General features: G+C 47.8%; 1 protein-coding gene and 1 pseudogene across 1 annotated transcript; one reads left to right on the forward strand and one right to left on the reverse strand.

Moving 5' to 3' along the window:
• Positions 1–2,825: 2,825 nt before the first annotated feature.
• LOC118634163 lies at positions 2,826–5,342 on the reverse strand (annotated as a pseudogene).
• A 1,867-nt stretch (positions 5,343–7,209) lies between these two features.
• LOC118634164 (phosphofurin acidic cluster sorting protein 2-like) lies at positions 7,210–16,252 on the forward strand. The gene is given in 7 exon segments (XM_036268488.1): positions 7,210–7,221; positions 8,647–8,760; positions 14,025–14,171; positions 14,173–14,311; positions 14,314–15,195; positions 15,431–15,485; positions 15,487–16,252. Coding segments are annotated over 7 exon segments (2,115 nt in total).
• The last annotated feature ends 5,052 nt before the right edge of the window (positions 16,253–21,304 follow it).

The following is a 21,304-nucleotide window of genomic DNA, read 5'->3' on the forward strand; positions in this document are numbered from 1 at the left end:
CTTAGGGTATATTCCTAGAAGCGGGATCACTGGGTCAAATGGAAGTTCAATTTTTAGTTGTTTGAGGTAACACCATATTGTTTTCCATAGTGGCTGCACCAGTCTGCATTCCCACCAGCAGTGTACTAGAGTCCCCTTTTCTCCACACCCTCGCCAGCACTTGTTGTTTGATGATTTGTTGATGGCGGCCATTCTGACAGGTGTGAGGTGATACCTCGTTGTTTTAATTTAATCTCTCTGATGATTAGTGATGTTGAGCATTTCTTCATATGTCTCTCAGACATTTGTATGTCCTGTTTAGAGAGGTTTCTATTTAGTTCCTCTGCCCATTTTTAATTGGGTTCTTTGTCTTCCTTTTGTTGAACTGTATGAGCACTCTATATATTTTGGAAATGAACCCCTTATCTGATATATCGTTGGCAATTATGCTCTCCCATAGAGTGAGTTGCCTTTCCATTTTGGTGGCTGTCTCTTTTGCTGTGCAGAAGCTTTTTGGTTGGATGTAGTCCCATGTGTTTATTTTCTCCTTTGTTTCTGTTGCCTTAGGGGATGTATCAGTGAAAATTCTGCTGCTATGATGTCTGAAATTTTGTTGCCTACATTTTCTTCTAGGATTTTTATGGATTCATGAGTCACATTTAAGTCTTTCACCTGAGGATACTTTTCCATTCATGTCAGATAGAGTGGGGGGGGGGGGAGATATCAGTTGGTTGCCTCCCACACAACCCTAACCAGGGCCAGGGACCGAACCACAAGCAAGGTACGTACCCTTGGCAAGAATCTAACTCGTGATTCTTCAGTGTTTGACCAACACTCTAACCAGTGAGCCACATCGGCCAGTGAGCCACATGGCTTCTATAAACATGGGGGTACCTATACTATTTCTGATTGGTGTTTCAGGCCTCTTATTCATTCATGTTAGCACTCTGTCTCCCACTCATACAATCCTCTTTCCCCGGGAAAACCAATACCTAAAGTTTGTGGAGTATTCTTTTGGGTTTATATTTACAAATAAAGTTTTTATTATTACATTACATTATAGTAATTAAGCATATTATATTATATTATAGTGCATATTTAGGATTTTTTCTCCTTTCCCATGGAAAACAAAACATCCTATATTCATTCTACAAGGTGTATTTTACATTTAATAATATGGCTTTGATATCTTTCAAATTAGCGCAGAGAGAGCTGTGTTCTACAGCTGCACAATATTCCTTTGTAAGGATATTCCATAAAGAATAGTCAATCTTCTAATAATAAACAGTTAGGTTATTTTCAGTCATTTGCTATTACAAACAGAGCTGCAACAAATAGCCTCACACAGATGTCACTTTGTACATGTGTCCAGTGGATAAACACTGGAATTTCTCGGTACTGTAAAAGGAAAAACATATTTGTGATTTTGAAAAATATTCCCCATTTTTCCTTTTTTCTTTTCAACCTACCTTACTACCACCATGCACATTCCCCTTGTGGCCATGCAGAGACTGGAACTGGGGAAGTGTAGTTCCAGCTCAGCTAATTTGCTGGAATTAAAAAAATATGTAGATTAGTCCAGTTTGGGTACTTTTAAATTTTCTCTATCTTTTGCATCATCATGCCCTGGCCAGTGTGGCTCAGTTGTTTGGGTGTTGCCCCATGCACTGAAAGGTTGCTGGTTCGATTCCCAGTCAGGCCACATGCCCTCTGTGGGCTTGACCTTGGCAGGGGGCATGCAGGAGGCAGCTGATGGATGTTCCTCTCTCACATCAACATCTGTATCTCTCTCTCGCCTCCCACTCTCTCTAAAAAAATCAATAAAATATCTAGAATGAATAAATAAATATGTTTTGAGTCATCCTTACACTATTAAAATTTTCCATTCTTTTTCAATAATTTTAATTTTTGCATTTAAATATTTGGTTTATTTAGAATTTACTTTTGCAATATATATAAGATATGTATACAACTTGTTTTTCTCAGATAGCTATGTTATTGCCCCTATTCATAGCATTTATTGAATAATCCATTTTTCATTTATTAATGATGCCACTTACCTCATGCACTAAATCCCTATATTACCTTAAGTCTATTGCTGGACTTGTCATTTTTGTAAAGCTTATAACATGTTATTTTATTTTAATTTTTCTCAATTTTTTGAAGTACAACTGACAAAGTGTAATAAGTTTGAAGTGTACAAATGATGATTACACACATTTACACTGAAAAGATTACTACATTTGAGTTAATTAACACATCCATCACCTCTCATACTTACATTTTTTTTTTTGAGAACAAGTTTTTCTGGCAAATTTTAGTGATGTAATACCGTATTGTCAACAGTAGTCACCAGGTTGTATATACATTCAATCCTTAAACTTCTTTTTTTGGGGGGGTGCACTGAGCACAGTTCATTTCACTTCATGCTGACACTGACCCACACGCTCAGGAGCTTAAAAATAATACACTGAACCACACAGTGTCCATCCTCCCACCTCCCCTGGAGACACAGAAAGACACTTGGCTGAGTGGGGTCAGGGTCCAAGGTCCAAAAAGCCTCCGTCCTGGGACAAGGCAGTGGTGTGGGCCCAGGTGTTGGCAGGGCGGTGCCCTTTCTCCCCAGAGAAAAGTGCAGAGAGGGCCGAGGCCCCAGGCAGGCAGGCCCCACTCTCACAGCGATTGGCAGCAGGTGGGACAGGGGCAGGGTCCTTCCTGCTCCTGTCAGAGGGCCCGGCCCACCAGGCCACGGGCCACAGCTCTTGGGAGGTGTGGGAGCCGAGTGCCACAGTGGCTGGCTGGTCGTGGTGGGCCGGCAGAGCCCCGGGGTCCTGGGCACCTGGTGCTCAGTCCCGGGCCTCCTCTGAACGCCACCTGACAGTGTGGTCCTTGTGTGCGTCGGGGAGGACCTGGTTGCACATCCCTGCAAGAAGGCTGGATGAGGCCTGTGTGGCCAGGGTGAGGGGCTTCACCACTGTTGGGGGCAGCTGGCGGATCACGCCCCCACAGCACTAGTCACCCCTTCTGCTCCTGACCTAGAGATGCCACATCACAGGGGATCTGAGCTGTGTCCAGGGTGCCCTCTAGCAGGGTGTCATAAGCCTTGGCCACGCCCTCTCGGAGGTCAGCTGCTTGCTGGCCCTTGTGCAGCCTTCCCACATAGTGCTTGTCCTGCAGGGAGCGCGTTATGGGTGCTGCCGGGGACAGGATGTCATACACCATCTCCGCTGTGGCCTGGATAGCCTGCACCAGCCGGTTGCTGAGTTCCAGGGCAGCAGAAGCTGTAGATGAGCCAAAGGAGGCAGCCCTCCCCCTCTGCAGCCCCCGCATAAGGCGCCCATCCTTCCTGTACCGCTGGATGGGAGCCACAGCAGGTCCGGAACACTTGGAAGAGCTGGACAACTGAGTGCGTGGGGCCCCCTCCCCCAGCAGGACAGGCAGCGGGCTCTTGCAGATGTCCTGCAGCCACTCATGGAGAGCAGAGCCCAGCAGCTGTCCAGGGCCAGGAGTCCACGTGGCAACACAGCCGCTTTAACTCCAGCTCAGGGCAGTTGAGCTGGGCCCGGCCGATGAAGAGGCCAGTGAAAGTGCCCACCTGGTCCATGATGACATGCTTGCCTGGGGATCCATCCAGATGGGCCCCTCAGATGTGAATCGAAACTCCCTGAAGTAGATGGGCTGCTGCTCAGAGAGAGAGGCTTGCCCACCGCCTGAGGCTTCCTGGATGCCAGCTGTCTCTGTGCCCTCCCGCTGCCCTTCCTGGGGCTGCTCTGGGGACTCGAGTCTTGGTGAGGGTCAGCGGAGGTCTCTGCCGGGACCATGGGTTTGATGCCGAGACCATGGGGTTGACGCCTGCTGCCCGGCTGGTAAACAGTCCTTGAGGAAGAGCAGGGCATCCTGGTCCACGTTGAGCCTCAAAGGCAGCAGCCAGACCTGGAAACAGTACTCGGGTCCACCCAGGTTGCTCATGGGGGCCACAGGCAGCGCTTTGATGGTGAGCATGTAGGAGTGGGTGTGGCGTGGCGTCCGCTCCCTTGTGTGCAGGTACAGGAACTTGCTGATTTTGGAGGAGAGGAGCCGGTCACGATCTCAAGCTCCTGCACAATAAACACCTGACTGGACAGTGGCTGCTCCTCCAGCTCCTGCGGCCGCGGGGCCTGTTGCTGGCTCCTTAAACTGTTTGTAGCTAAAAGTTTTCACCCTTTTACCAACCTCTCCCCATTTCTTATATTTTCTAATTTCTTGATTTGATCATGTAATCAATTTTCTTTCTTTTGGGTTTTTAATATATTTTTTCAAGGATTTGGATTTTCTTTTGAACATTGATTTAGTGATAATCTTTATATTATAACATTGATTTCATTACTTCCCTTTACACCTCCTCCAGATATTATTTATTTGTAGTTTTGATTTCCTCTTGGGTGGACCCTGTTTCTTAAGGATTTTTTTACAAATTGGACAGCTACATGCAAAACAAAAATGAAGCAAGACCACCAACTTACACCATGCACAAGAATAAACTCAAAATGGATAAAAGACTTAAATGTGACTGGTGAATCCATAAAAATCCTAGAGAAAATGTAGGCAACAAAATTTCAAACATTACACGCAGCAGAATTTTCATTGATACAGTGCCTAAGTCAAGAGAAACAAAGGAGAATAATTAATACATGGGACTACATCAAACTTAAAAGCTTCTGCAAAGCAAAAGAAACAAGAATCAAAATGGAAAGGGCACCCACTATATAGGAGAGCATAGTTACCAACAATACATCAGATAGAGGGTTAATTTCCAAAATATATACAGTACTCATGCAACTCAACAAAAGGAAGACAAAAATCCAATTAAAAATGGGCAGAGGATCTTAATAGCCACCTCTCCAAACAGGACACACAAATGGCCAAGAGACATATTTCAGGGAGTGTGTATTGAGCTCCTAGTTCAGGCCCTAGGTTACAGGACAGAAAAGACAGACAAGGTCACAGCCCCTGGACTCGCAGGGGTGGGGTGGGGAAGTGTGGGAACAAGGTGTCCAAATCACACCTCCTTATGTCCGGTTAAAGGAAATAGTACATGAAACCAAAGTATATTGATGGAAGCCTTCTCACTGAACAATAAACATGTAAGATCGGATCCCTACCCCTCAACCTATTTATACGCTTTCATCCACATTTAGACATGGAGTTATTCCAAATATAAGGTCACCCTATATACTCACTTTTCATTTAATATGACCTCTGCCCTTTAACAATGTCAAATCTGTGAGTTCATGGCTGCACAGTATTTCTTATTACATGTTGTACCTACCTGACCTGCTTCTAGAGTTCCTGCTGGCATCTTCTCCCAACCACATCTTGGTCATCTCTGAAAGTGAAGTCCGACTGCTGTGAGCTCCAGGTGGCTTCCACATGTAGAATCACTCATTGAACTGTCAGAGCACATTCACCTTATTCTTTTTCCTAAAAATGCAGGGCACTTCATGCCACGTCTCACCTCCTTCTTTAGATCAGGAGCTTGTCCCAGGCCAAGATGCTGCACAATCAGATCTCCGTCTCCCACACAGCACGGTGCTCGGCACACGGCGGGTGCTCAGTAGAGACATGAACAACACAGTCATTCTAGATGAGTTACTCACGTGTCAGAGGACTTTCATCGTCCATCAAAATTCATTCTCCTGACTTGGGGCACAGCTGGATGGCATTCCCAGCCCCCTTGTGGCCCTATGAGCTGTCGTGGCCAGTGGAAGAGGACAGGGACGGGTGAGTGCCACCGCAGACCTGGTGACAGCCCCCCAGCGTGCATGTCTCTGTGTTCTGTCCCCTCAGGCTGGTGGAAGCACATGGGGGTGACGTCCTGGGGATGAAGAAGGCACATGATGGAAGAACTCTGGGTTCCCGAATGCCCATGTGAAGGGTGCATCTCCAATCTGAACACCCGCACAGCACAGCCCTGTGGGAAAATAATAGTGACAAGCTACGGAAATGTGGCAGGTGACTCAGTAACTCAGCATAAGGTAGTACACCCACGAGAGGTTCAAATCACAGGATGAACTTACGTAGTTCTCTATCTAGTCCATCTAAACTGACAAAGTCAGTGGGGCTGTAACTGGGCTGGTCTGTGGTGGATGGATCTGCTTATCTGTTCCCTCAGCAACGGTGCCCTGAGCACTCAAACTGGGTCCCTGCTGAAAACAAACCCAACAGGCCCCTGCCCTCCAGGAGCTCCCAGCGCAGGCAAGGGGGGCACAGCACGCAAACAGCACGTGAGAGGAACGAGCCATTGCTCTGCAGGGACAGAGCAGGTGCCACGAGGAGGGCTGGAGGCTCCAGGTGAGGGGCTGAGAAGCTGCCCTGAGCTGACATGTATGTTCCCAGCGGCAGGACCAGAAGGAGCCAGCCCTGCACACACTCCGGGCATGTAGCCTGCAGAAGGCACAGCTGTGCAGACACGTGGAGCAGAGGGTGTCTGCACAGAGAGGCGGGTAGGAGGAGGTGGGCTGGCTGGGGGAGCTGGGGGAGATGAGGGAGGAGGAGGGCAGGGCCAGGGCCGGTGCTGGACGACAGTAAGAGTGACCTGTTGCTGTGGGACCGCGTTACCCCACCCTGGAGACTAAACCAACAAACACTCATGAGCTCACAGGTTCTGTGACGAGGAACCCAGCGTGGCTCAGCGGGTACGACTGCCGGTGTCCCTCACTGAGGTCTCAGCTGAGGCAGGGACTGTGTCCCTCAGGATCTGGGCTCCCTCGGGGTCCTTGGGATTCAGTTGGGACTGGAGGCCTAGTGCTCTGTCTGTTGGTCTCCCTCGGTGCTGGGCCATGTGGATGTCCAGATATCAACGCCCAGCACAAAGGCTCATTCCTCAGTGTGACCTGAGAGACACAGACAGAGAACACAGGTCAGAGTGAGCACGTGGTCAGGCCCTGACTGTTTATAACCAAGTCATGGAAGTGATGTTGGATCACTTTGCCATCTTCTATGGAGTCACTAATGACATCCTCACTTATCCTCACTTAAGTGCAGGGGACACATTCACACTCCACCAGGAAGGTGGAGACCATGAGGAGTCAGTGAGGAGAGAAGCCAGTGACCCAGAGGTCCACGCCTTGCCCAGAATCACGCATTGGTCAGAATGCAGAGCTGAGATAACCCAGGTGTGTCCTCAAAGCTGGGGTCAGAGGCTCTGGAAAAGGCTGTGCTGGTGGAATCCTGGACAGACATGGAGATGGCATGGGGGAGATGGTGAGCACTTGGTACCTAGACGGGCATTTGGCCAGTATTTGTCTGAAAAGGAGCCCAGATCTGGAACCACGGAGGTGCACCTCTGTCCACAACCACCCAGGGTGGAGGGAGGCCGGACCCCCTTTATGCTGAGCTAATGCTTATGCAGTTCTGAATCACACCATTGTTGGCTGATTGGGAAACTGAGGCACATACAGAGACAGAAACTGCCCAAGGTACATGATATTCAGAGTCGAGTTCAGGAAAGTTCAGACCTTCCAGGCCAAGGCTCCAACCTCCCCCGCAGAGCTGGTTTGGGAATTAGAACCCTGACATGTGGGGAAGCTCCAGCCTGTTCTTATGTGGGGGCCGTTTGTCCTGGGGTCCAGAATGAGAGCACTGTACATGCACATTCTCTCTCTCTCTCTCTCTCTCTCTCTCTCTCTCTCTGTAATGAGTAAGGGTGGGATTGGTATAAAAGCAGACACAGGGGAGGTGACAACAGGAAGGAAAATGAGGTTGGAGGCACTACCTCCCATGACAGCCTCCCCAGCCTTACAGCTCTGACCCCACATGTGCCTGAACATCCCTTAGAAGCACCTTCTAGAACAATCCCATGTGCAGGCAGGAGCTGGACAGGCCCTGCAGGCACAATGCCTTATCCAGGATCGAGGAGAGATAAGAGAGTCTGAGTGTGAACCCAGATGTGTCTCCTCAAATGTAGGACCTGGCTGCACCCAGGCCTCAAGGGGGCTGTGGAGAGAGGTGTCTTGGGGTCACTGTGGGCAGAGATGGTGTTCCATGGAGGAGGGGGTGAGCAGTCAGCGGCCCCCAGGACTATCTGTCCAGCTGCCATTACATGAGGGGACGCAGGAAGGCCATCCCAGGAAGTGAGGTCACTTTGCAAGAGAACTTGGAACCCGGTAACCAGGCCCCACCTTCTAGCAACTGCCCAACAGCCAGCTCAGTCGTGAGAGACACTTCACAGAGCAAGATGTTCTCTTGCTGTGTTCCCACTCATCGGGGCTCTTGTTTCCGGAGACCCCGCAGTGAGAGTTCTTCCAGACGTGGGTTCAACCTTCGTCTGCGACATCTTTGGCCATTTTCAAGAAGATGGACCGAGGTAACACAGGCGGCCTGGGTCAGACCATCCAGGCCAGGCGGCCATCCCTGTGCAACCCACACACCCTCCCTTCATGTGGGTGGTGGCGGGGAAGGAACTTGAAGGAGGACCCCTGGGCAGGAGCAGTTGCTGGGTGGTGGAAACATGAGGCCCTGCCATGATCAAGCCCAGGGCAGGGCAGGCAGGTGGAGGGGGGCTTCCCTAGGGAGGTCTGAGCAAATCATGGCGTGTGTGTGTCTGGAGTGCAGGGTCCCAGGGGTCTGAGAAGCAGCACACACAGGCTCTGAGGCTTTCTGCCTGGTGACTGGGAACTGTCTTCACAGAGCTCCACACAGGACAGCGGACAGGAGCTCACAGATGGGGTCCTCAGCTCCATCCCCCTGCAGGAGGCACAGGAGCCCCGCCCACCCACAGGGGTGCAGCACGACGGCCTCAGGGTGAGTGTAGGTGCCGAGGTGACCCAAACTCCAGGGCCCCATGCAGGTAAAGGGGCCCTTAGGTTTCAGGATCCTCCCTGCTACTTTCCTGAGATTCCTTCTAGAGTCCAATTTTCAGAGGAATCTGGATCCCCATCTGCTCCCCACCCCACTCTCCCTGTCCAGCCCCTTTCAGACCAGCTGCAAAGTCACTGTCCTCAAATTTCTATGAACATCAGAAGAGACTTTGGTACTATTTTACTTTGTGTTCAATCAAGAGTATTTTTGCATTTTTCTACAGACTTTCCCTTTTTTTTTTTATTACTTATTGATTCCATAAACTTTATTTGTTTTTATCATTTATCTTTACTGTTGAAAGTATTACAGATGTCCCTCCTCCCCTTTTCCTTATTTCCACCCCACTCCGTCCCCCACACACCCCGGCCTCCACCGCACTGTGGTCTGTGTCCATGGGTTACGATATATGCTGTGAGCTCTTTGGTTAATCTCTTCCCATCCACCCCCTTCCCTCAGAGATTGTCATCTTGTCCGTGCTTCTGTGACTCTGGGCTTGTTTTGTAGTCAGTTTATTTTGTTAATTAGATTCCATAAATAAGTGAGATCATGTGATATTTGTCTTTCTCTGATGGGCTCATTTCTCTTAGCATAATATTCTCTACGTCCCTCCATGCTACCCCAAAGTGTAAGAGATCCTTTCTTTTTACAGCTGCATAGGATTCCATTGTGTAAATAAACCACAGCTTTTTTATCTTTTTTTTATCCTCACTCGAGGACATTTTTCCATTTTTTGTTCAGATAGAGTGGGAGGGAGAGAGAGGAAGAGAGAGAGAGAGAAACACTGACGTGAAAGGGACACATCGAGTGGCTGCCACCCGCACGACCCAACCAGGGCCGGGGACAAACTGCAACCGAGGTATGTGCCCTTAGCGGGAACCGAACCTGGGTTTTTTTGGACCACAAGCCGATGCCCTAACTGCTGAGCCAAACCGGCCAGGGTGAACCACAGCTTTTTTATCCACTCATCTACTGATGGACACTTGGGCTGCTTCCACATCTTACTTATTGTAAATCATGCTGCGATGAACATAGGAGTTCCTATATTCTTTCTGATTGATGTTTCAGGATCCTTAGGATATATTCCTAGAAGTGGGATCATTGGGTCAAACGGCAGTTCCATTTTTAATTTTTTGAGGAAACTCTATTCTGTTTCCAGCCTGGCTGCTCTAGTCTGCAATCCCACCACCAATATACTAGGGTTCCCTTCCCTCCACATCCTCGCCAGCACTTGTTTGTTGATTTGCCAGCCATTCTGACAGGTGTCAGATGATACTTGACTGTCATTTTAACTTTAATGTGCATCTCTTTGATGATTATTTACATTGAACATTTTTTCATATGTCTCTTGGCCATGCATATGTCCTCTTTGGAAAAGTGTCTATTTAGGTGCTTTGCCCGTTACTTACTTGAATTGTTCGTCTTCTTTCTGTTAAGTTGTATGAGTTCTTTACATATTTTGGAAATTAACCCCTTAACAGAGGTATAATTCGCAAATATGTTCTCCCATACTGTGGGATCCCTTTTCATTCCATTGATTTTGTTGTTGCTGTATAGAAGCTTTTCATTTGGATGTGGTCCCTTTTGTTTAGTTTTCCTTGTTTCTCTTGCCCTTGGCAATATATTGGTGAAAATTCTGCTACTCGAGATGTCTGGGATTTTGCTGCCTACGGTTGCTTCTAGGGGTGTTATGCTTTCATGATGCACATTTAAGTCTTTTCTCCATTTTGAGTTTATTATTGTGAATGATGTCAGCTGGTGGTCCAGTTTCATGGTTTTTGCATGTATCTGCCCTATTTTCCCACTGCCATTGATTGAAGAGATTGTCTTTACTCCATTGTAGGTTCTTGCTTCCTTTGTCAAATATTGATTGGGTCGATTTATTGGGTCTCTGCTTTGTTCCTTTGACCTATCTGCCTGTTCTTGTGTGAGTCCCAGGCTGTTTTGATTACAATGGCTTTGTGGTATCATTTGATACCCAGTATTGTGACCCCTCCTACTCAGTTCTTTCTCAATGTTGCTGCAGCTATTTGGGGTCTTTGGGGTTCTATATAAAATTTTGGAGTATTTGTGCTAGATCAGGAAATATCTCATTGGTGTTGTAATGGCAATGGAGCTGAATCTATAGGTTGCTTTGGGTAGTATAAACACAAATGATGTTAATTCTTCCAATCCATGAACACAGTATATGCTTCCACTTGTTTATATTTTTCTCCATTTTATTGTTCAGTGTCCTGTAGTTTTCTGAGAACAGGTCTTCTACCTCCTTGGTTAAGTCTATTCCTTGTTGTAATGGTAAATGAGATTGTTTTTTGAGTTTCTTTTTCTGTGTGTTCATTATTGGTGTATACAAATGCCAGCGGATATTAATTTTGTCTCCTGCTATTTGCCAAATTCATTTTTTAAATCTAGAAGCTCTTTGGTGGAGTCTTTAGGGTTCTCCAAGTACAATATCCAGTCATGTGTGAATACTGGCAGTTTCACTTCCTCCTTTCATTTTTTTTTTTTTTTTTTTGGTACGTCCCCCTAGGGGGAACCGAACCCAGCACTCTCTGGTCCGCAGGCCAATGCTCTAACCGCTGAGCCAAACCAGCCAGGGCTCCTCCTTTCTTATTCAGGTGCCTTTTAGGTTTTGCCCGTTGATTATGATGTTGGCTGTAAGTTTTTCATATACGGCTTTTATTAGGTTGAGGTATAATCCCTCTATTCCCACTGTGCTCAGAGGTTTTATCAGAAATGGGTGTTTGGTTTTGTTGAATGTTTTTCTGAGTCTATTAATATGATCAAATGATTTTTATCTTTCATTTTCTTTATGTGATGAACACATTTATTGTGTTGCAAATTTTTTACAAACCTTGCATCCCTGGGATGAATCCCGCTCAGTCATGTTGAATAATCTTTTTTAATATACATGTGGATCCAATGTCCTAATGTTTTGTTGAGGATTTTGGCATTTATATTCATCAGGGATATTGGCCTGTAGTTTTTTTCTTTGTACTGGCTTTATCTGGTTTTGGAATTAGGATAATGATGGTCTTATAAAAAGAGCTTGGAACTCTTCCTTCCTTTTGAATTTTTTGGAACAGTTGAGGAGAAGAGTTAGTTCTTCTTGAATATTTGATAAAACTCTGCTGTGAAGCCATCCGTTCCCCGGCTTTTGTTTTCTGGGAGTTCTTGAGTACTGCTTCAATTTCTTTCTTTCTTTCTTTCTTTCTTTTTTTTTTTTTTTTGGTTTATTCTGGTTTTCTGATTCTTCCTGATTCCATTTTTGGAAGATTGCCTGTTTCTAAGAAATTTTCCATTTCTCTCAGGTTGTCCAAATTGTTGGCATATAGTTGTTTGTAATCGTTTCTCAGAAACATTTATATTTTTGTTGTTACTTCACCTGTTTTTTATTTATGATTTTATTTATTTTGGTCCTGGGTCTTTGGTGTTTGATGAGTCTCACTAGAGGATCATCGTTTTCCTGTTCTCTTCAAAGAATCAGTGGTTGGTTTCATTGATCAAATATATATCTTTTTTTTTTTTTTTTTTTTTTGTCTCTGTCATTTATTTCCACTCTGATCTTTATCATTTTCTTTCTTTTACTTACTTGGGCTTTTCCTCTTGTTCTCTTTCTAATTAGCTACTTTTCTTGTTTCTAGAGTTTGGCCTGTGGTGCTATGAATTTCCCTCTCAGGACTGATTTTGCTGCATCCCAGAGAATTGGGGTTGCTGTGTGTTCATTTTCACTTTTTTCCAGGAATTTTTCATTTCTTCTTTGATCTTGTTGGTAACCTATTCATTGTTTAATAACATGCAATTTAGCCTCTGTGTGTTTGAAGGCTTTTGAGTGTTTTTATTTAGTTGATTAATAATTTCATACCATTGTGATAAGAGAAGACATGTGATATGATTTCAAATAAGTTGTAGAAACTTAGTTTGTGTCCTAACATGTGGTCCATCTTTGAGACTTTCCCATGTACACTTGAGAAGGCTGTGTACTCTACAGCTATGGGGTGAAATGTCCATTAAGTTTATCTGATCTAGTGTGCTATTTAGGATCATTGTTTCCTTGTTAATTTTTTGTCTGGAAGATCTATTCGGTGAAGTCAGTGGGGTGTTAAAGGCCCCTACTGTGACTTTATTGCTGTCAATTTCACCTGTAAAGTTCTCCAAGAGCTTTTAAAATTATATTTGAGTGCTCCTGTACTAGGTGCATATATGTTTATCCAAGTTCTATGTTCTTGTTGGATCAATTCCTTTAGAATTATGTCATGACTTTGTCTACAGATATTCCCTCTTTAATGCCCATCCCCAAGTGTCCACGTCTGTCTGGTAATCCTTGCACACTTTGTCCCAGTCTTACATAATTAGTAGCGATGATTTTCCCCAAAGGACATGGGGCTCATGGTACCAAGTCTGTTGCTTTGCCATTAGCTGCCTTGAGGACCACATCATCCTGGTCCCTACAAGTAAGGAACTGGGGGCTCCATGGGCTGCATAACACAGCCGGAGGGGGACCAGTTACCATGGCAATCCATCTCTCACCACAGTGAGACCAGGACATGATCCCCTTCTGTTACCATTTCAACGGTGCTGCCCTGAACCTCCCACATGTCCTAGTATCCCGACCCCTTCAACCTCAGGAAAAGCCTCTTGTTCTCATCTTAGAATGGGATGTTTAGTCAGACATCCCAGGGATGACACTTTAATATAGGGAGGTGTTGTCCACACTCTGCTGAAATAATGACCTGAGATACTGAAGTGTTTCCTCTGTCCTCACTCCAATTCTACATTTCCTGTCAAGAATCTTTTCTCTTTTTTTTTCAATTTTTTTATTAATTTGTTTTTGTTACAGATGTTTCTCTTTTTTCCCCCTTTGACACCACCTTCCTGATCCAACCCCTTGCCCCGTCCTCAGGATTGTTCTCTATGTCCATTGGTTACACATACATGTGTAATTTCTGTGGTTTATCTCGTCCCTTGCTCCCACCTCTTCTTCTGAGTTTTCTCAGTCTATACCCTACTTCGATATCTCTGGGTCTGTTTTGTTAAGAACCTTTTCTCTCCTGTCGTCACTTGTGTCCCACCTCTTGCCATCATCACTAAGAGCTTGTGGGTTCAGTCTTAGCTGCAGTGACCATCCCACCTGGCACTTCATGAGCTGCCTCTGACGGCATGTCCCTCCTCTGTCCACCCCAGGGAGAGAGATCATCCACCCTGAATAGAAGGAAAACCAACATGATACAGGCGTCTGCATCTTCGTCAACAACCGGAAGCCTGGTCAGTGCCCTGCCGCGCTCAACAGGCTGGTGCCCGTGGACCTGTTCCCTGACTGGGAGGTGGACGTCCCCTGCCCCACCTGCGTGCCCAGGTCTGTGCAGCCTGACACTGAAGAAGCTGGTGGTCTGCAAGGGGCCTGGGCATGAGCTGCGGTCGGCGGTTACTGCCATCAAGATGCAGGGCTCCAAGCGCATTCTTAGGTCCCACAAGCTTGTGCTGCCCCCCAGTGGACAGTGGAGACCGACCTGCCGCTGACCTTTTCCCTGCAGTACCCCCACTTCCTGAAGGGAGGAGGCAACAAGCTGGAGATCATGTTGCAGCACAGAAAGCACTTTAAGATGCGGACCCTCGTGGGCTGCAAGATGGTTGCCTACAAAACGCTGGCCACAGGCACCATCCACATGGCCGAGGTGATGCAGTGACCCCTCGAGGGAGGCCAGGTGTTGAGCCTCTGCAGCAGCCTCAAGGACGCCAGGCCCAAGGGGGCCGAGATCTGGATCTTCTCCCTGACCAGCCAGCCCACTGAGCATGAGGACTGTGCCATGCAGGCCGGCCCCAAGGCCAAGGCCACAGATAACTACTCAGACGAGGGGAATGAGAGCTTCAGCTCTGGGCAGGAGGCCAGCGACGATTCCACACATGGGCACGACCTGGAAGAGGATGACTTTGACTTGGGGAAGCCCAAGAAGCAGTGGCAGTCAGTGGTCACAACTACATCCACGACCAAAAAATAAAACTTGACAGAGAAAGACGTGGTGCTGCCGCCCAGGCTCACAGTGTCACAGGAGGCCCTGGATTCAGAGCAGGACCCTGTGCAGCATGTCCCCACGATGGAGGAGGACCTGAACCTTGTGAATGTCACCCTGGAGTATTTCAGTGACAGTGGCCCAGACATTGAGGATGATGACAGCACCTTGAGCACCCCCAAGTCCAAGCTCCAGCAATACATAGAACACCTGTCACAAACCAGTCTGCACACAGAGTCCGGGAGCTTCCACAGTGCCTGGAGCCTGAAGGAGCCTCCGAGTCCAGCCAGTGTGCCAGCAAAGATGTGGGCCTCGGGAGGCCAGCAGCCGAGCAAGAGTGTCTCCAACCCCGTTGCCCACAGCACACCCACCCCTAGTGGCCCTGACATGGAGAATGATGACAGCATCCCGAGCACCCCCGAGGCCAAGCTCAACCAAATCTTAGAACACCTGTCATACTCCTGCTTGCAGACGGAGATCAGGAGCATCCACAGTGCCCAGGTCCAGGAGCCTGCGAGTCCAGCACATGTACCTTCAAAGATGTGGGTCCCAGGAAGCAGCAGCCCAGCAACAGTTCTGACCACTCAGTTGCCCACAGCACACCCTCCCCAAGGAGCAGCCGGCACAGCCTGAGGACAGCCCGGAGGCAGAGACCTCACAGAGATGCTGCTGGCCAGCAGGCTCATCAGCAAGGCCGAGTCTCTCATCAGCCCCTCACCCCGTCCGAGGGGAAGCAGGCCGACCACGGAGGCCAGAGCACCTCCCTACAGGAGGGGCAGCAGGCTGGGCCGCAGGACGAGCTCTCCAACCGTCTGCAGAATGAGAGCTGCCCAAGCCCACAGAGCCAGCTGCAGGTCCCCAGGAAGATTGGGTACAATCAGCTAAACGACCTTCTCTACCCCTACGACCAGCTGCCTGACCACATCATCCTCGTCAACACCTCCGACTGGCAGGGGCAGTTCCTGTGGGACATCCTGCAGCAGCAAAATCTGCCTGTGGTGGGCGCCTGCTCCGAGGCTGACCTCCAGGCGGCCTTCAGCACCATCGTGTCGCAGATGGAGAGATACAGCCAACACCATGCCCGGCCCCGGATTCCGGTGAAGATGGCGGTGGTGGGGGCACAGCACTACCTGAGCGCCGTGCTGCGGCTCTACGTGGAGCAGCTGTCCTCCAAGATGCCCGAGCTGCAGGCCTACATGTGCTTCCAGGTCCTCCCGCTGGGGTCCCACCCCGTGCCCCGGTACCTGTGCTCCGTGGATGACCACGACAACAACTTCTTCCCGGACCGGGCCTGGCGGGACCTGTTCACCAAGCTGGAGGCCCAGAGCACCGAGCTGGACAAGCAGGACATCGCGTTCACAGTCACACGCTACCTCGTGGGGGCCGGCCGTGTCCACCAGCTGCCCATCGCTCAAGCTTTGGTGTGACTGAAAGCTGGGTGGCCAGAGGCCAAGAGCCCACTGGGGGCGTCCTGAGCAGAACATGAAGCCAGTCAGCCCAGCCCAGGACCCCAGCTGCCAACTGGCCACGTGCCCCCAGAACCACCCACTTGTGGTTCCCAAGACACTCCAGCCTTCGAGTGGGGAAAAAAAGAAGCTTGTATTTACATTATATTTTCCTCATACTATTAAGTTAAAATACAAAGTAGTTTAAGTAAAATGTAATGAAATGCTATTAAAATTAATTTAATTTAAATAAAATCTAATTTAACTGTATGCTCCTTCCAAGTGTACATTCCAGCAGCACTAAGCGCATTCACAACATTTTGCGAGTATTAGTCACATCACAACCACTCTCTAGTTTCAGAGCATCATCATCCACACCCACCCAGGACCTGGTATCAGTCATCCCTCATCCTCCCTGCTCAGCCCGACAGCCCCTGATCTCTGTCTGTCTCTATGGATTTACCTCTGGGGGATTTTCGTGAAACTAAAATCATAGCATATAGGGCTTTTTGCGGGGGGTATAGGTGTTAAAATCTTTGCTATTTATTTATTTAATCAACAAACAACAAAGTATCTTCTATGTTTTCAGCCATGTGTTTGGCACTGGGAATGGGGATAAAACCCAACCCCTAATGAGCTCACAATGTAGTCAGAGGGAAAGACACATTAATTAATTAAAAACGAAGTATGCAGAGGGGACCACTCTGGGTGGCAAAAAGCAGAGGAAACTCGTGTCAGGGGTCACGTCTGTAGGAAAGAGAAACACAGCTGATGGGCATGTTTTGTGAAGAACACATAAGGCGATGGTTCTCTGGCTGGTGAACTACCTGCATCTGAATTGTCTGGGGCACGTGATATAATGCAGGTTCCCAGCATCTTCGGCAAAGATCATGATCCAGTGGGTTGGGATCTGGGACGTGGGAATTTGCATTTGAAAGTACTCAAGGTAATTCTACAGCAACTGAAAGTCTGAGGACCTGTGAGATTAGGTTTCTCCTTCCCCTGGGATGAAGACTGATGTGCACATCTGAAATGCTGACAGTGTTAGTCTTTCAGGAGAGGAGGGAATAGAGCACAGGAGGGGGCTCACCTCTACCGAGCTCTACTGTGGTCTATACATGTTCATTTAATTCTCACAACAAACCTATGCGGTATATGATTATTATGCTCATTATACAGATGAAGATATTTAATTAAATAATTTATATAGCCCTGGCTGGTTTGGCCCAGCACTGAAGAGTTGGCTCGTGGACCAACCTGTGATGAAGACACAAGCACACTCACGACCTGTGAGGCCTGGGTACATCCCACTCACCATTCAGTGTGGACAACCGGTCTCAGGCCGGAGCAGCGAAGGGCTGGGTGTTTAGGGCACAGCTGGGAGGGACAATAAATTGAGCAGCCAGTGCTTACTTCTTTCCCATCATTTCGTCAGGTGGAGGTGTTAGGAAAATATACTATGGCTGGGAATGGGGTCCATCTCCAGGAAATAGCAAATATGCTGGATTCCCATGTGATGTTATCTGCACATGATGTTAAAGGCTTTGGGATTCAAAACATCCAGAGTCAGGATTCTCAAAAAATAAACTGTCAGGAGCAGAGGCAGCTCCAGGATTCGCATCCGGAAACTGCTCAGCCTTCGGAGACATCGTGAGAGGCTGGCCGCTTTCTCGGGTCAGACAGACACTGTCTCCTACACAGACTCAGAGGGACAGCCACAGACACAGCTCAGAAAACCCCCGTTAAAGAGCTGGGGGCCAGGCCCCACCTGAGACGAAGACACAAACACACACACGACCTGTGAGGCCTGGACACATCCCGCTCACCATTCAGTGCGGACAACCAGTCTGAGGCCGGAGCAGCGAAGGGCTGGGTGTGTGAGAGCAGGAAAGGGGAAGTCATGGTAAAGGCAGCCGAGGGCAATAGCAGGGGTGGGGCTGGGCCTCGTGTTCAGAAAGCTGTGTGTCACCACCACCCTCTTATGTCACTGAGCTTGGAGCCATCACAGTGACACCGCACATACATGAGAGTCTCCGGGGCTGGAGAGCTCCTTGCACATTTGTGGTGTTTCATGCAAACTCCGGAGTCCAAGGATGGGTTTGCATCAAATCACCCTCAGCACTGACCCTGCGGACGGACAGCACCAGCCGAGATTTCACTGCTGAGCGCAACCAAGGTTGTAAGCCAGACTTTATTTTATTGCTGCGTTTTCTCCAACCCAATCTGGGAACATTTGTTTCAAACAATTTTTCATATAATGCTGCCATGGCTTAGAGTTGTTTAAAAAACAAAATAATATGCAAATCTGGACTGGTCCTCGCCTGACGAAAAAGTTGGCTTATTTACACTTCACTGATTCACCCTCCAAATACAACTTCTAAAAGTCACACTTAGAAAAGCATGTACCACACACTGCAGTTTGCAAATACTCAGGCCCTGACCCTGTGTGTCTGAGTGTCCCTGAAACCTGCTGACACTTCAAACCAGCTACACTACAGGCAACTGTGGCGGGCGGGCATCCGGATGGAGTGTTAACCCTGATGGCGACAGCTCCTTGTTCTGGAGTCTGAGCGGGATCTGGGTTAGGTCTGTGGCCGGCCAGCGGGCACCTGGGAAGGGATGTAAAGCCCACATCAACCGTTGCAGGTCTGCAGCTTACCCTAACACAAGCTTATAAAGATGGGGAACTAGCCCTGGCTGATTTGGCTCAGCGGTAGAGTGTCGGGCCTGAGGACCAATGAGTCAAGAGTTCGATTCTGGTCAAAGGCACGTACTTCGGTTGTGGCTTGTCCCTGGCCCTGGTCAGGGTCCTGTGGGAAACAACCAGTTGATGTGTCCCTCTCGAGTGGATGTTTCTCTCTCTCTCCCTCCCCCTCTATCTAAACATAAATGGGAAAATATCCTAAGGTGAGGATTAAAAATAAATAAATAAATAAATAAATAAATAAATAAATAAATAAATAAATAAATAAATAAATAAAAAAGATGGGGAGCTAATCATTTGGGAGCTGGGCAGCCCACATGGCCAGAACGCAAATGCACTTGTAACAAATGCTACGCTGTGTACGATCAAGTCAACTGTCCTCAGATCCTTGGCTGCCTCTGGTTATGACCTCAACACTTAAAAAAGACACCACGAGTACACCGAGAGGTAATCATCAGAACATCTGAGTACCCTTGTTCCTGCACCACGCGCAGGTCCTGACGGAGCGCGGGACGCCTCCTGGGCTTAGCCCATCTGCATTTGCTCCTTTTCTCTCCCTTTCTTTGATTGTGGTAAATAGTGTACAATTAAAATTACCGTCTTAACTATTTTAACCTGTAAGGTTCTTGGTATTGAGTGCATTTGTGTTGTGCAACCATTACCACCATCCGTCTCTAAAGCTCATCTTGTAAACTGAAACTATATCCATTGAACAATACTCCTTCCTCTGCCCCTCCCAGCCCCGGTAATCAGGATTCTACATTCTGTCTCTGTGAATTTTGCTAATCTAGGAAACCTATTACTTTGGAATCATGTTTTTGATGTCTGCTTATGCCTACTACCCCTCAGTCTTCCAAACCGAGTTTTGAAAGAGGAAAGTGCTGGCCCCTTCACAGTGACATCCTCACTCTCCTGGGAAGGGAGGGTAGCCCAATGTGCTCTCTTCCCCCAACTCCAGGGCTGTGCTTGAGGACGGAAGGGTTGACACCTGGGGGGCCACCAGCTCCTGCTGCACCTACCCCCATCCCAGATGTCTCCATAGACCATTGGGAGGCTGGTCAGGCTCACCTACCAGAGGGTGGCTCTTCATCCCAAGATGGGGCCACCCAGAGGGTGTCAGACACATGCTGGGATTCGGAAGCACCTGTGTCTTTGTCCTTCTAACTAGAGCATGAGGCAACCACCCTCTGTTCTGTGTTCTAGCCCTGAGGCTATGTCTTGGATGAGAATAATGGTGACCAATTGAGTCTTCTCTCCCTGATTGGCATCTTCTCCGTTTGTCTTTGTTTTCACCCCACATTGTCTGAGTACTGAGGCCCCACCCCAGACCTTCACCACCCTGTTGTCTGTGTCCACAGACAATGCAAATATGCATATAAATTCTTTGATTAATCTCTTCCCACGCCCCACTGCCACCCCCTACCCTCTGAGATCCGTCAGTCTGTTTCATGTTTCCATGCCTCTGGTTCTATTTTATTCGTCAGTTTATTTTGTTCATTAGATTCCACAGATACATGAAATCATGTGATATCTGTCTTCCTCTTTCTTTTTATTTTGCTTAGCATAATACTCTCCAGGTCCCTCCATGTTGTCTCCAAGGGTGATAGGTCCTTCTTTCTTACAGCTACATAGTATTCCCTTGTGTACATGTACCACAGCTTTTTTATCCACTCATCTACTGATGGGCACTTGGGCTGTTTCCAGATCTTAGCTATTTTAAATAGCGCTGCTATGAACGTGCATATCTTTTTTCTGACTGGTGTTTCAGGATTCTTAGAATACATTCCTAGGAGTGGGATAGCTGGGTCAAATGGCAGTTGGGTTTTTAATTTTTTGAGGAAACACCATAGTGTTTTCCATAGTGGCTGCACCAGCCTGCATTCCCACCAGCAGTGCACTAGGTTCCCTCTTCTCCACAGCTTCCTCTCTTTTACATGAGTTTTCCAGAAAGCATCCCAGGCTTTTCCCACTGACATCTCATTGGCCAGAACGTGGTCAAATGGCCACACTTAGCACTTATTACTTATTCATGAATGATCGACACGTTCACTGTTTATCTCTTTTAAACCTCGGAAGCATCTGTACGATGTTGGATGTAAACCCACTTTTAGAGATGAGAAAATTGAGGCTCGGATAGGCTGAGCCACCTCCCAGGCTCACACCGCCTTCAGTGGCGGGTTCAGGATTTGAACCAGATCCATGTTCCTTCTTTAAAACACGCTGTCGATTTCTGCAGTTGGAAATAGACCCAAATGCCATCCCAGGTTTGCCATTTACTCCCAGTGTAACCTTGGACAAGTTACTTACCTCTCTGGGCCTCATTTCACTCA

Source organism: Molossus molossus, unplaced genomic scaffold (genome assembly GCF_014108415.1).
Source record: "Molossus molossus isolate mMolMol1 unplaced genomic scaffold, mMolMol1.p scaffold_m16_p_19, whole genome shotgun sequence".
Lineage (NCBI taxonomy): Eukaryota > Metazoa > Chordata > Mammalia > Chiroptera > Molossidae > Molossus > Molossus molossus.